At 43.8% G+C, this 16,725-nt stretch overlaps 1 protein-coding gene across 1 annotated transcript in view; it reads right to left on the reverse strand.

The window, feature by feature from the left end:
• LOC137369250 (A disintegrin and metalloproteinase with thrombospondin motifs 19-like) overlaps positions 1-16,725 on the reverse strand; it is a 593,631-nt gene that overhangs the window by 196,056 nt on the left and 380,850 nt on the right. The window contains exon 15 of the mRNA XM_068030172.1: positions 4,875-4,995. Coding sequence (XP_067886273.1) covers positions 4,875-4,995 — 121 coding nt within the window. The remainder of the gene's footprint in view (positions 1-4,874; positions 4,996-16,725) is intronic.

Below are 16,725 nucleotides of genomic sequence, written 5' to 3' on the forward strand. Positions count from 1 at the left end.
GCCATGACGGCCTCCTCACCATGTGCCCACCTCCATTCAACTGGTCTGCCCAAGACAGCGAGTGCAGCCCTTGCGCCCCAGCGAAAATCACAACATCCCTCTTAATGAGCTCCTTGACCATCCTAATTTGCCTTTGTAATGGATTGGGGAGGGCGGGGGGGGGGAATTGGGGCCACCTTCCCCCGCTTTGGTGAAAATGACCAGCACCAGGAACAACACTGGGAAACTGGGACACCGGCCGGTGCTGGCATCTGCCCACTTCCGTCCCTGCCCCGGGTGGGATCCAAAAATTCAGCCTTAGGTTCTTCCCAAGTTGAACTTTCTCCCAAAACCCTACTGGCTTGCCATCTATCTGCCTACTTTCAAAAGCCTCCTTAAAAGCCTTGTCTTTGACTGTCCTTTCTTTTCTCTCTCTAACCCCTGTTTACCTCCTTTCTTTCCATCTCTTCTTGAGGTCCACCTTTCAATAAAGCACTCTGAGTCACTGGGGACAATCTTCAACTTCCGCCCGAAATGGGCATTAAGTTGATGGAGTGGCTAAAGTTGGTGTCAGCCCAAAGCACCTTTGGCTAGATCCTATGCTCAGTAAGTCTGCCTGGGAAGGGGTGATGGTGGTGGTAATGGTATCCTGAGAGGGGCCTCAAAAGGACTGGCACTGGGCTCCTCCTGACCCCACAAAAATAAAGTGCAACACTTCTTTCGCTGGTAGGCTGCTCAATGTCTGATACAAATGAATCGAGCATGCGAGGACCGTAAACAGGGTCTTACAACCAGTGTAGGACCCCAATTTGCATAGTTAAGCAACCTTCTGCCAGAAACAGGTTGATTCATTTACAGGCTTGCCTGAGAATTACATCAGGCAGACATTGGGCGTCAATGGAGGTGGTTGAGATGCCATCCCTCCACCCCCACCACCATTTTCAACTGCTGATTGCCTGTATTACAGACAACAAATGAACAGCTGGCAGTTGAAAATCACACCATTGCTCTCTCCCTGAGGAGTGCTACAGCAACATAAATTGCTCCAATTTCTTTCCAGGTTACTTTGACATATCTGTTAACAATTTATTTTAAAACAATTCTATTATAATAACATAAACGTGTTTATTAAAAATACTGTTGAAATAAATGTCAGCTCCCCACAACATGTTTTAACCAAAAAAGGGGCTGTTTTTGAGTGAAATATGGGCTTGGAAACTTAAATTCGTTAGAATAATAAATTTTTACTTTTATAAAAATGATTTCCAAAAAAACGTCAAATTGGAAAGGGCCAGCACGACAAGGGGATGATGTTACCAAAAAGGAGGTCGAATGGACCTAGCGCTTTCAGAATAACAGCATTATATGCCCTGATATTGATAGGGCGGGTTGCGTAGGCTTGGGGGGGGTGGGGTGGGGGATCGGAGTTTTGGATGGAAATCCAAGTTTTCCTAAATGCTGTGGCGTTTTACCTCCGCATGGTGCATTTCTTTTGCTTTGCCAGGAACTACCACCGCGCCCCGCCATACCATCACCTAGGCACTTTTTTAATTTGGCTTTGCACTTGACTGAAGATGTATTACAAGGTGATGTGAGATTACTTAGCAGAGATGGTCTTGTTCTTCACCACTTCAATGTATTTGGGAGTCAATTCCTAACCCCACCCTGAGCTATACTGCCACTTTCACACTGATTTACATCCAAATCTTCTTCACATTAATACAAAAATGGTGGTCTAACAGCAGCCTGGATTACTTTTTCATCCACGTTTTAGTACCTATGTTGATAATTTTTAAAACAGTGGTTATTGCAAAAACGTACAGGAGCAGATTGTCTTGATTCAGGGCATACTCATTGATGAAAGATCAGGTGGGCTCACCTCCAGGCACACATTCTTCACACTCACATTTCCCGAAATTGCTGTGCCCAGTAGCAGAACAATCTGCCTCAAAATCTTTACCAGTGAATTTTTATATGTAAAAAAAAACCTTTCAGAAAAAATATAATTGTTCTGAGAAATGTAGCAATCTATGTTAACAAATACAGGAGCATTAGTACTACAATCTTTGAAATATCAAATATGAAGTAATTTATGAATATAATCCAATAGTTTGCATGACCCAGTGTTTTATTCAATATTACAGTAGCCTGAAGCATTTCAGATAAAAATCATAACACGCTCTAATTTTGACAGCGTTTTGTAATTGAAAAGCATGACATGAAGTAATGACTTTCAATTTCTCATTAAACAAGGTGGTCTCAGAGAACCAGATTCATGCATAGTCAGGAACATATGTAAATCAAAAGCGACATGCATTTCAAATATAATGTAAAGCCAAAGTTGTTTGGAAAAGTATGGCATTAAACACTGTCCTTAGTTCAAAAAGGATTCAACAAGCTGAACTTTACAGAAAATTCCTTATGGCAATCCCAGCTCTCTTTCTTTTGGCTAATGTAAAGGTAGAACAACAACTATAATTTTACAAAAGCAAGGTACAGTGGATGCTGGAAATCTGAAATAAAAACAGAAAATGTTGGAAATACTCAGCAGGTCAGGCAGCATCTGTGGAGAGAGGAACAAAGTTAAAGGGCTGGATTTTTCCACCGGCTTTGGGACCCCGATGCCAGGATTACATGGGCTTCCCAAGCCCGCACTTGCTGGGAGCCAGACCAGTGGAGCTATTTTCCAGGATGGGAGAATTAGAATTGCCACAGGAGGTGGGAGATGGACGCCCGTCGACTTCCCTATTACTGCAGGAGGCCTTGGACCCATTACTGGCCACTTAAGGGCCACTTCCTGCCGCTACTGGGATTTAAACTCTCCCCCCTGTATTAAATGCCCACCTTCACCACCACCCACCCCCCCCACCCCATCACTGGGGCCTGCCAGTCTGGCCCCAGAGACCCTGGGCTGAATTTTACCAGCTCACCGCTGATCTTGATGGCGAGCTTCAAAGATGGCGGGGCACACGCGCGGGTATAACTCCATGGCGGTACCATGATATTACACACGGTGGCTCATTTACATTGGCAGGGTGGACCGTCCCCCCCCCGCAATGACGTGCAGGGGGCTGGCATTCCATCCTTAGCAATGGTGTCCGGTGCCACTGCGCAGGCGCTGGTGCCATTTTTAAAGGGCTTCCAGCCCTTCAATGTAATTTGAATTTTTAAAGAAGCCTGATTATAAAAAACTGAATGAAATTATCACGACCCTCTCCCCCCAATGACCTTAAAATTTATTACTTGCCTTCTCCCCTCCAAAAAACTTACCTTGAGATCCTGACCTTCCCCCCGCCAAAGTTAATGAACTATGAACTATCCCTTCCCACCACCCCCGAGACCCTGCTCCCTCCTCCCACCCTGAAAACTTACCTCCTCCCCCCCTCCCCACCAGTGTTCTGCCATACTACACTGGTCGGAGATCGGACAGCGCGGGAGTGCTAGCCACCGACTGTAATATCAGAGCGGGACAGCCGGCGCGACGAGGCAAGTAATTATCCGTTCATTAGCATCAATTAACAAATTTAAATTTTGTCCCCGTCGTCGAGCGGCCAGGGGTGGTGGGGGGGGGCCCGCCATGAGTCCTCATAGCTGCCGGTAATATGGGGCGGGGCCTTCCCGGCATCAAGGCCTGTGGTGGGCCTCTCCTGGAGGCATTTTCAGGGCCCCTCCACCACGACCCCCGATGTCGGGGAGCTGGTAAAATTCAGCCCCCCGCCTCACTCACCTTGGGTCCGGGCTCCAGCGCTGGGCCTGGGTCCAAGGCCTCCTGCAGTACTGGCAGTGGCCACCATGCCCAGTGGTGCTGCTGATACTACCGAGCTGCCGGCTCTCTGATTGGCTGGCAGCTCTTGGTTGTTGGATCCCCGTCTTTAAAGGGACAGGGATCCCAGTGTTGGGTAGTTGAGTGTCAGGGCGCCATTAAATCGCATGGGGGGGTTGGGCGTGGGGGCTTTGAAAGGCCGAGGCAGTGTTTCCCTCACCTTTTCAGCCTGGCGTCAGGAACCCTGCAGGCGCGAAAAAATCCAGCGCAGTTTGCAACCGTGGCCTCCTGTTAGATCCTGAGCTGAGCTTCTGACCTGCTATCCTTTCCATCACAAAGATTGCCTACTTCCACCTCTTTAACATGGTTCATCTCCACCCTGCCTCAACTCATCTGCTGCTGAAACCCTTATCCATGCTCTTTCTACCTTCAGCATTGACTATTGCAATGCTCTCCCTAAGCTGGTCTCACTTCATCACCCCTCCATAATCTTCAACTCATTCAAAATTCTGCTGTCCGCATCTTAACTCACACCTAGCCCTACTCTTTTATCGCCCTTGTGCTTGCAGATCTACATTGACTCTTGGTCCACCGTAGCCTCGATTTTAAAGTTCTCCTCCTAGTGTTCAAAGCTTTCCATGGCATCGTTCCTCCTTACCTCTGAACCTCTTCCAGCTCTTAAACCCTCCGAGAACTGTGCATCCCTCCAACCCTTGCCCCTTGTCCATCTCCCACTTTCTTCATTGGTGACTTTGCCTTCAGTTGTCTAGGTTGTAACCTCTAGAATTCCCTTCCTATCCCTCTCTACCTCTCTCAACTCCTTTACAACACTCCTGAAAACCTGCCTTTGACCACCTGTCTAATGTTCCCTTCTTTAGTTCGGTGTCAATTTTTGGCAGATTACACTCCTTTGAAGCATCTTGGGACATTTTACTATATTAAAGGCTTTATGTAAATGCAAGCTGTTGTTATTGTGCATGAGGCATGTAAAATTGGTAATGTGTTATTTATATGTACTTTCACAATTTTGCTATCCATAACACACAGGGATCTTCCCCATGATGCTTATTCACACCACCAAGTCACACAATAATGCAGACATATTTTAAATTCACAGAAAACGACAACATACCTGCTCCTCTGGTGTGATTAAAGTCTCCTTTAATGACTTTACATGATCTTCCATTCCCATTGCACACACCACAATGATCTTCTCTGGCTGAGGAACCCAATATGCCATCACAACCAATTTTCTGTGAAAAATGGAACAACATATTTTTGTTGGATTATGTATACTTTACCTGCTCTCATAGGTCATGACACATTACAGTTTATGTGACACTTGAAGATATTGGAATTGAGAATCTTTATGAATGAACTTAACATTGCCCACCAGGTAAAAATTGGGCAGGCAGTTAAAAGTGCTTAGGAGACTTACTGACCGAGATCCCATCCTTTCCCCCTGTCTCCCATTTTAACCAGATCTTCTGAGCAGGTGGGAATGACACATGCTGCAAACATCAAGGTCTTTCTTTAAATATGTAGATCAGGCTCCAATTACATCATTGGGCCTGACTACTATTTTCACCAATGGCCTGACTGGGGAAGCCATTGTGGCTTTCTTGCGAGGTGAGCCAAGCGAGAAGAGTTGGGGTCAAAACATGTTCAAGCCGGTAAGTTTTTTAAACTTTATTTTACTTTCCATTTTGGGCCAGGAAGGCCAGAAGTACTCTTTCGAACCCCAAAAGGAAAGTTTAGGCCTTGGCCTTACCTAAGTGTTGTGGTCATTCATAGAGACATAGAAACATAGAAAATAGGAGCAGGAGTAGGCCATTTGGCCCTTCGAGCCTGCTCCACCATTCATTATGATCATGACTGATCATCCAACTCAGTAGCATGTTCCCGCTTTCACCCCATACCCTTTGATCCCTTTAGACCCAAGAGCTAAAGCTAACTCCTTTTTGAAAGCATGCAATGTTTTGGCCTCAATTGCTTTCTGTGGTAGCGGATTCCACAGGCTCACTATTCTTGGTGAAGACATTTCTCCTCATCTCAGTTCTGAAAGGTTTACCCCATATCCTTAGACTATGACCCCTGGTTCTGGACTCCCCCACCATTGGGAACATCCTTCCTGCATCTACCCTGTCAAGACCTGTTAGAATTTTCTAGGTTTTTATGAGATCCCCCCTCACTCTTCTGAACTCCAGCGAATATCATCCTAACCGACTCAATCTCTCCTCATACGTCAGTCCCGCCATCCCAGGAATCAGTCTGGTAAACCTTCGCTGCACTCCCTCTATAGCAAGAACATCCTTCCTCAGATAAGGAGACCAAAACTGCACGCAATTCCAGGTGTGGCCTCACCAAGGCCCTGTATAATTGCAGCAAGACATCCCTGCTTCTGTACATTCCTCCTGGCACTTGACATTTCACTCCCACCCACAGCCACCTGCTGCTTCCTACCTGGGCCTCATGCTGCAGAAATCAAGATGGTTTGCTACCTGCTTTGGTCCCTGCCTGCATAATTCCAGTCTTGAGTTAAATTGGACTTTACACCATGCTTATACATTTGAGTAGTACTAGGCATCAACAGGGTTAAGATTTTCCCACAACAGACTTTAGTTGAACACAGAAGATACATCAGGAGGCCCATCACTCAAGGTGTAGGTGAAGTTTGGGCATTGTATGCTTTTGGGGTTATTTATCTGAGTGGTGAGGGGCTGAGACCTTTATGTTTGTCATGTGGCTGCATGTTTCCTTTTGCTGTGAGAGTTCAAGTGTGGAGGTTTGTGGATAATGGGTTAGGTGAACTGGGCTCAAGGAAAAGGCCGCCTAATGTCTGAGTGATTTCCTAAGCTCCAGCTGTAGCATATACATTATTTGGCTCAGACTGGGAAGTGCTCCATGGGAGCTCTGCCCAGATTTGGTATGATGAGTGTTGCACTACACACCTTCCTGTTGCTAAAAACTAGAACTGTTCAAGCTTGCAAATTGTGGGACTCCATATTCTATTGGCAGCAAGCAGAGTTGGCAAAGGGCAGGTCTGGAGATCTGGCTACTGTAGCCTCTAGAACCTGGCACATCCAGAATGTGCACAGCAGTGTGTCTTTTTTCAATTTTTCTGTCAGCAGTCATCGCAAAGGCAGGGGGGAATATTGAAATAGGACTTAGCTGCACCACAATTAATTAATTAATTTAGAAAAATCTGTAAGGAAGCAATCATTGTAATTGTAGCTTCCAATGACACAAACCAAATTCCCTTTATTTGTAATAAAATGTAAATATTTTTCATAAGAGAGGGAGCTATATATCTTGCGGTAAAGATTCTGCTTTGGGCACAATCAGCAATCCAGGTGCAAATTGCACTCAAAATTGTGCTTGTTTTCTGAATAAAGTTATGCTTCAAGTTTCTCAAACTCATTTGCATTTTCAAAAATGTAAAATCCTCCATGAACTGGCACAATCAGGCAGTGTTTTAGTATGTAATTCTTTTCCTTTATTCCCTTGCATTAAAAAATATCCTTGATGTATTTAAGAGGGTAACCTGGTGCAGTTGTATTAATACAACTGAAAATGAGTTTATTAAAACAAATGAGAGTTTTCAGTAAGTGTTTAGTTCATCAATTGTAAGTAACTTGATTTTAAATAACTAAAAATGACTTTTAAAGGAAAACTATACGGAACCATTTACTAATTACATTGGTGTACACAAATCAGTTTCTTTGTAAATTAAATATTTAATATTTAAAAAATTTGAACAGGTGCCTATTACTGCCTTTCACCTAAAAAAAAGCTTCATTTCAAGAGCCTCCTCGATGGGCCACAAATGGGCACAATTAGTGGAAAACTGCCATGGTGATTAATTTGATTTGGGGCCAGTTTTGTGGGCAGGGGCAGGTTCCAGCACAACGTTTTTTAAACCAGCGCAAAAGATCGCAAATACTTGATTTATACTGGACGTAAATTGCTTGGTTTGGCTGATTTCGGGTGAATAGTGGAAACTCTACCCCCTTATGTGTATATTATAAGAATGTGCTGAATCTTTGTACCATGTAAATATCCTTTAAATCATAACAGTTACTTTAACTTAGAATCACCAGCTGAATTTTCTGAAACTTTCACTGCAAATGCTGAGCTAAAGTTCCTACTTCACAACATACCTGAATAAGGGTAGAGATTCTATTACAGTACTTAAGATACACACGTTTCCTGTAAATTCCTTCCTTATCATCTTGTTGAAACAAGCTATATATGACACTGATAAGAGCAATGAACAAAATGTCCTTTTATGAAACACTGTTGTTCCATGTACTCCATTTACACTTGAGCATCTATTTTTGGTAATCTCATATATTTATCTCAAATCGGCTACGTTCTAATAGGAAAAGTAATACTATCTGCTCAACTTTAATCCAATTGTCTCCAACCCACTTAACTACTTTTTTGTTCTGCCAGTATCTGTAGGACAGTCTGTTAACAGCTTCAAATACTGTCAAAAGTTTTTTGTTTTGTGGCTTTTCAAGTTGTCCTCTAGCATGTATAATTTTACAGAGTGAATTTTTCTAAACCAAATCAAGAGAGGAATTCAGATTCAACATAAACATTCTAAAATTGGCTGTTCAAATCACTTAAAAATCTAAAGGGTACTTTCCGTAAGTTTGAATTGTTAAATATAACATAGCAGTTCGATCACTGAGAATTTCTAAAAACAAAATAAAAACAGAAGGCACTTAAAAGCAAAGAACACATGAAAGCTTGGTGCTAATCTAGATGGAAGGATGAATAACTTACGGGTAAAGTCACCCAGGGTGACATCTTAGCTACTGTTTACAGAAAGGCAATAGCAGCGGCCGGCAGTTGCTCATCAGTCTGGCTTATAGCAATTTGCTATAAAATTGCAGCTTCTCTACTCACAAAAATAATCCATCATACAGTACATTTGTTCTACAGTCAGTGCAGGAAATGGTATCAACAAAAATCTGTGTTTAAAAAAATATTTTTGGAAGTTAAAATGGTACAGTTCTTACTTCTAACAATTTGTCTACATTCTTTACTTCATTCTGAACCTATTCCTTACCTCCCTGCTCACAATCAAATGCAGTGAAAAGGTTGAAGACTGTAAAAGAAAACTATCTGTAAGGCTGAAGATTGCTTGAAGTGTTAAAAGCACAGAAGTTTTACTTTTAAGTAAGAGCAGGTGTTTTTTTTCAGGAACAGGAGGAGGCTAAGAGGCCCAATAAGCTTCTTCCTATTTGATAGACCTATACATCATCTTACTATACCCCTCAGTACTTTCCAGAAACACAACTGGCCAATTCCTGTAGGAACAGAGAATCACCCCTCTAATTGATTCTTGGACCTGTCTCCACAGTCCACTTCAATTGCCTTACACAAGTCAGGTGAAAAAGGTCTGTCTGGTTTCCTCTCTCACTTGCTTCTTAGATGTCCCTGCTGTACTTTGTAAAGAGTGATATCTAAGGAGAGCATCTAATCCTATGAAACTTCATTGGTTTGTTTTCAGTTAAAAGGGACCAGATTTCAATGGCAATTGTGTTCCAGAATGAAGTAAGTATTAAATTGATTGATTTGCATTCCTGAACTTAATTCTCTTATCTTATTCTTAATCTGGAAATTCTTCATATAAATTAATTAGAGCTGGAAGGTAGATTTGGCAGGTTATGAAGCAAAATAGAGAAAATGGAGTACTAAAGTGGGAACAAAATATTGCAAAGGCAGTCATTCTAAAATGCCAGGGACTTATTTTACTGCTTGTTGTGTCTTCTGGAATTCTTTCCCTAACCCATTTTATCTTTCCACCTCTCTCTTTTCCTTCAGAAGTATCCTAAAATCAGCTCTTTTTCCATGGCCAGAATTTTACATTGGGCGGGAGGCCACCGGCTGAAATGTTGGGGGTGAGCCTGCCTCCGCCTGGGCCTGAGAAGCCACACTGGGATTTTTCACTCCCCAGACCCTTAATTGGTCTTCGGCTGGACTTCCTTGAGGCAGGTGGTCCCACCTAATGGAGCTACAAGCCAATCAACAGGCTGGCAGCTCTTAGTCTCAGCAGCGCCACCGGGAGCAGTGCTAACTGCTGGGACTGCACCCAGCTATCGCAAGCAGGGTGAAGGACAGCCCCGAAAGGCAGGTAGGTTTTTGGGGCCTTGCTGGGGCACGGCCGATTGTCCCCGGCGAAGCAAAGTGGGAGGGGAGGGGGTTGGTTGGGGGGCGGTTGGGGCTTCGGGGATCGCCCTCTGTGGGGCACATGGGTGCCTGATCAAGAGGACCCAACCCCCCAGCCTGCAAGAAGGCTGCCAGGTTTTACTTGTTAATGGCCACTTAAGGGCCTTGATTGGCCTGGGGCGGGCAGGTCGCTTCTTGCTGCTGCTGCCCCGCGTAAAATTGCAGTGGGAACGGGACGGCATCAGGAACCCCCACCCCCACCTCCCACTAAATTATACAGCTCCCCCCCCCTTAGCCACCAGCCCACTCGTTGGAGGGCAGTAAAATTCCAGCCTATGTCTCCACTCTCTTCCCCTCCCCTGCTTGGTATCCACTTCACCACTTTGTTAAGTACTCTGAGATATTCTTTTATTTGAACTCAGAATAAAAGTCAATTGTAATTGCATAAAAATACTCAGCCTGGAAGATTGTACTGAAAAAAATGTTTGACAGAGAAAGTTTTTAGAAATGCAATTATTAGTTCTGACTTTTATGGAACCTTTTGTTTCTTGGTCAGAAAGACTATGATTCATTTCCCTCTGCTAATCCAAGTTTCTAACCGAGATATACATTTAAAATTATAACCTCTGTAGTGGTGTTTAGCTAACTTGAGATTACAAATATCTTGTAATTAAGTTTATCAATGAGCTGCTCGGCAAGGTGTCAGATGTTAGTGAAGAGTCTCCAGGAGGGAAGGTGGCTGAATGAGTGAACGCATCATGTCACCTCACAGCATACACATTTTCTTAGCTGACCAAGAGGCAGCAATGCTGCAGAGCAACCCATTGCTTTCATCTGCCTATTTCTCAAGTTAAAGAAACTGCTGTGTAGTCAAGAGTTCATGGGAGAAAGGGAAAGTGGAACAGGGAAAAAACAAATACAATATCATTAAAAAAAACAAGGGCCTGGAAATTCCACTGGGTCTCCTGGTCTTCTGCTGTACCTTCACTGCATAGCCAGTGGAATCTCCAGAAAAAAAAGGCACACACGGTGCATTTCAGTCATTAAAAGTGTTTTCGTAGAGGTTTATGATTATCACTAGATGAAGTATGTTAGGAGTTGGGCAGCACCCTTGTGGAATTCTGGGTCTAGCAATTTGAGTGAAGAAACTGCACAGAAATATAGGAGAGACTTTGAAGTCTTTACAACTCCCAGCCAAGAGCTTTGGTCTTGTGCACCAACGTAATTTATCATATATTTGGATCCACCAAACAGCTAACGTGAGCAGGAAGCTCCATGAACAGCTCCAGCCTCAATCATAGCAGAATCCAACACGAGTGAAAAAGACAAGGTTGAAGCACTTGCATCGATCTTCAGCCAGAAGTGTCCAGCAGATGATGCATCCTGCCTTCATCCTGAGGTCCCCACCATCGCAGAAGCCAGTCTTCAGCTAATTTGATTCAATGCACATGATATGAAGAAACAGCTAAGCGAATTGAATACAACAAAGGCAATGGGCCTTGTCAACATCCTGGCTGAAGACCTGTGTTCCAGAACTACTTGTGCCCCTAGCCAAACTGTTGCAGTCCAGCTACAACACTGACATCTACCCGACAATGTGAAAAATCACCCAGCTATCTTCTGCAGGACAAATCCAATTTGGCTAATTACTTCCCCATCAGTCTATCTACTCTCAATGATCAGCAGTGATGGATGGTGTCATCGACAGTGCTATCAAGCAGCACCTACTCAGCAATAACCTGCTCAGGGATGCTCAGTTTGCATTCTGCCAGGACAACTCGGCTGCAGACCTCATTACAGCTTTGGTCCAAACATGGACAAAAAAGGCTGAAATTCCAGAGGTGAGGTGAGGCCATCTGCCCTCGACATCAAGGCAGCATTTGACCAAGTGTGGCATCAAGGAGCCCTAGCAAAACTAGAGTTATGGAAATCGGGGGATAAATCTCAACTGGCTGGAGTCATACTAAGCACAAACGAAGGTGGTTGTGGCTGTTGGAGGCCAATAATCTCAGGCCCAGGAGTTCCTCAGGGTAGTGGTCCTAGGCCCAACCAGCTTCAGCTGATTCATCAATGACCTTCCCTCCATCATAAGATCATTAGTGAGAATGTTTGCTGATAATTGTACTGTGTTCTGTTCCATTTGCAACTCCTCAGATAATGAAGCAGTTCGTGATCGCATGCAGCAAGACCTGGACAACGTTCAGGCATGGGCTGATTAAGTGGCAAGTAATATACCTGCCACACAAGTGCAAGGGAATGATTATCGCCAACAAGACAGAGTCTGCCCACCTCTCCTTGTCATTCAAAGGCATTACCATCACCTAATTTTCCCCACCAGCAACATCCCATGCGTCACCATAGTCTAGAAACTTAACTGGACCAGCCATATAAATACTGTACCTACAACTGCAGGTCAGAGACTGGATATTCTGTGGCAAGTAGCTCATCTTTTAACTCCCCAAAGCCTATAAGGCACAAGTCAGAAATGTGATGGAATACTCTCCACTTGCCCGGATGAGTGCAACTCCAACAACACTCAGGAAGCTCGACACCATCCAGGCCAAAGCAGCCCCCTTGATTGGCATCCCATCCACAGCCTTAAATATTCACTCCCTCCAACAGTGGCAGCAGTATGTACCATCTACAAAACGCACTGAAGCAACTCTCCAAGGCTCCTTTGACTGCACCTCCCAAACCTGTGACCTCTATCACCTAGAAGGACAAAGGCAGCAGACGCATGGGAACTTCCTGCAACCTGTGATTTCTGCAAGTTCCCCTGTAAGTCACACACCATCCGGCTTGGAAATATATCACCATTCGTTCATCATATTTGGTCAAATTCCTGGAACTCCCTCCCTATCATCACTGTTGGAGTAACTTCACTGCAGCAGTTCAAGAAGCTGGCTCACCACCACCTTCTCAATGGCAATTAGGAATGGACAATAAATGCTGGCCTAGCAGTGAAGCCCACATCCCTTGAATGAATAAAAGAAAACATTAAAATGAATGGATAAAATGTCACGAGGGTTTGCCATCTGAATTCCTGATATGCATTCTTGGCATGTGAAGAGAATATTGAAAAAAAAACCTTACCTTATAAATCTTTTTGACTATGCTCAAAGTATATAAAAAGCACTGTAGGTAAAAGAATTAACCTGAATATTCTAGCATGGTTGCAAGATGATACAAACCCATCAGTTTGAAAGCAGCTTTTATTGATTAGCCCAGGGTCTGTTCTCCTGGGTAATTGCTGAGCAATCAAACCTGGTGAGTTAGTGGGGTAATAATATTGTAAACATTAGTGTGAATGAAATGGCTCAGTTACCTCAAGGTGAACATAGGATCTCATAAAAGACAGAACTGATAGTTTTTACACTATAAATACAATCCATACACATCTTGCTATGACCCAGATTTCAGCTGCTGTGTAATTTATCTGAAGGTATGTTAACAACAATTATTGTAATATTTTGCTTTTAGATGTAAATCTTTCACCATGGTTAGCTATATAAATAGAATTCCCTTTGGTAAGAGTAGACTTATAATACATTTTTACAAGACTAGGTTTCTAAGGAGGTTGGATCATCTTGAAAAAGCATTTGTATTGGATGGGGCCAATTTTGGGGACATCCAACATGTGGCTGCAATAGCAATCTGCTATAAAATTTCTAATAAATTTGTTTGGAAACCTTTTGAAACATCATTATTACTGAAATTATCGTGAATGCTATGGTTGTCATTTTGTTGAATGTGACTGAATTGGACTTACTTTTACAGCTGTCAGTTGCTGTCATACAAGAAGATACAACATGTGAACATTTTTTAAAGTTGATTTTTTTTTTAACACTTGACAATCCAAAAGGTTTTAACTGGCTTTAAATCCACCTGTGTTATCTGTGATTTATGATCCTTGCAAAAATAAAACTCTGTCAAATCAGTAAGTGCCTTGTAACTAATCTGCATTCGACTTTGTGTCTTCTGGTTTGATTTTAGGCCCTGAAAGTTTATGTGGAAGAAGAGTTATTTGACTTGTCTTATTATTTCACAGTTAAAGTTTGAACTCGCTTGACACACATAACGGGTGATTTTCTGAACGTGTGCTCCTGTCAAGGTGTTTACTCACTGGAAACAGAAATCAAAAATTCGCATGCATGCTACACGTGGTTTGTGGCCATTTAAATCACTGATTGGAAAACCATGTGTATTATGGGCCACAAATTCTGATTTGCACTCATAATGGTTGAGTCTCCTGCAGGAAGCATTAAGTTGGAAAATGGTCCCTATGAATCCTGGCCTTTAACCAGATTGAGGCTTTTTTTGATGTAATACTTACAGAAGTTATTATTGTTTTTCTTTAAATACTTTTACAAAGCTTTGCGTAATTGCTTTAAGCCATCTTACATTTTTGTGATGTTTGCAGATGATACATTGGTATGATGATATTGAGCTTACTGATATTGTCGTGCACACATGGGGCTGAATTTAGTCCACAGCGGCAGTTCCTGGCGGAAGACCTGGAAGTGGGTGCCACTGGCACACGAGGGTCATGCAGTCAGCTGAACGCAGTCATGCGGCAGTCAGTCAATTAACTGATTGGAGGCGTGGGGCCTGTGCAACGGAAGCACGGAGGCAGGCAACGAGCCACCGATGGCAGCATCACCAAATTTAAAGGCAGGTGCTGGCACCAAATTTAAAAGGCTGCCAGCCCTGCATGTAGTGCTGCTTTGCTGGAAACCATTACCTCAGGAGTTGATGACCCCTCCAGCAGAATTCAAGCCCCCTGCACCAGAAAAGGGAGACTCCTGCACTCCTGCACCAGGGCACAGGACGCCTGCACCTGACCACCAAGACACAAGACCCAAGGTGCAGATGGGAAGCCAGCTGCAGCCATGCCAGAAAGATGGCCCTACGGTTTAGCGATGCCTCCCTGCTGATTATCCTCCCGGAAAGGCAGGAGGTCCTCTTCCCCAGGGGCGGCAAGAAGTGATAATCCTGCCTGAAAAAGCAAGCCTGGAAGGAGATTACAGAGGAAGTTAGCAGCTGTGGGGTCACCGCCCACCGAAAAACCAGTGCCACAAAAGGGTCAATGACCTCCGCTCCACCAAGGTGAGTCCTGCAAATGCTCTCCTCTCTGGGGCTTTTATGTGGCAATGCGAGAGGGAGTACTACATGGGGAGGGTGTGACCAAATAGGAGCTGGCAAGAGTGTGAGGTAGCAGCTGATCCGATCAGATGCATGGCTGCATCTTGACGACTGCCAGCCTTCTATCTCAGCTTACGCCTACCACATCCCATGAGAGCAGACATGAGGAGGCGGCATTCAGGAGCCCCTATCATGAGCTGAAAGGCTAAAAACAGCGTAAGTGTCCTGGTAGTCTTCGAGGGATGACGAATGGTGTCCCTCTTTCTGCTTGCAGGAGAAAATAACCCACAACAGTAAAGAGAGTGCAAAGACTGGAGGAGGCATCTATGGCCTCAGACTCTGATGCCAGCAGAGGAGGCGGCCGAGTAACTGGCTGGACCCCAGGGCGGCCAAGCAATTGCAGATGGAGAGACATAGAGTCTATAGAATCTTGGAAGATGACCACCAATGCATCCACTATTTCTAGGGCCACTTCCTTACGTACTCTGGGATGCATACAATCAGGCCCTGGGGATTTATCGGCCTTCAATCCCATCAATTTCCCCAACACCATTTCTCTACTAATACTGATTTATTTCAGTTCCTCTCTCTCACTAAACCCTGTGTTCCCCAACATTTCTGGTATGATATTTGTGTCCTCCTTTGTGAAGACAGAACCAAAGTATGCATTTAGTTGGTGAGCCATTTCTTTATTCCCCATAATAAATTCCCCTGTTTCTGACTGTAAGGGACCTACAATTGTCTTCACCAATCTTTTTCTCTTCACATACCTATAGAAACTTTTACAGTCAGTTTTTATGTTCCCCGCAAGCTTGCTCTCATACTCTATTTTCCCCTTCTTCATCAATCTCTTGGTCCTCCTTTGCTGAATTCTAAACTGCTCCCAATCCTCACGTCTGTTGTTTTTCCTGGCAAATTTATATGTCTCTTCCTTGGATCTAATGCTATCTCTAATTTCCCTTGTATGCCATGGTTTGGCTATCGTTCCCATTTTACTTTTGCGCCAGATAGGGATAAACAATTGTTGCAGTTCATCCATGTGCTCTTTAAATGTTCGCCATTGCCTATCCACCATCATCCCTTAAGTAACGTTTCCCAACCCGTCATGGCCAACTCGTGCCTCATACCTTCATTGTTTACTAAGATTCCAGACCCTTGTCTCAGAATCAACTACGTCGCTCTCCATCTTGATGAAGAATTCTATCATATTATGGTTGCTCGTCCCCAAGGGGTCTCGCACCACTAGATTGTCAATTATTCCTCTCTCATTACACAATACCCAGTCTAGGTTGGCCTGTTCTCTAGTTGGTTCTTCAACGTATTGGTCCAGAAAACCATCCCGTATACACCCCAAGAAGTCCTCCTCTGCGGTATTGTGGCTAATTTGATTTGCCCAATCTATATGCAGATTAAAATCACCCATAATTACAGATGTTCCTTTATCGCATATGTCTCTAACTTCCTTTTTAATGCCATTCCCAACATTACCATTACAGTTCGGGGGTCTATATACAACCCCCACTAACGTTTTTTGTCCCTTAGTGTTTCTCAGCTCTACCCATACAGATTCCACATCGTCAGAGCTAATATTTTTCCTCACTATTGTGTTAATTTCCTCTTTAACCAGCAATGCAACTCCACCGCCTTTTGCTTTTTGTCTG

The sequence above is a fragment of the Heterodontus francisci genome, chromosome 4 (assembly GCF_036365525.1).
Source record: "Heterodontus francisci isolate sHetFra1 chromosome 4, sHetFra1.hap1, whole genome shotgun sequence".
In the NCBI taxonomy this organism is placed as follows: Eukaryota; Metazoa; Chordata; class Chondrichthyes; order Heterodontiformes; family Heterodontidae; genus Heterodontus; species Heterodontus francisci.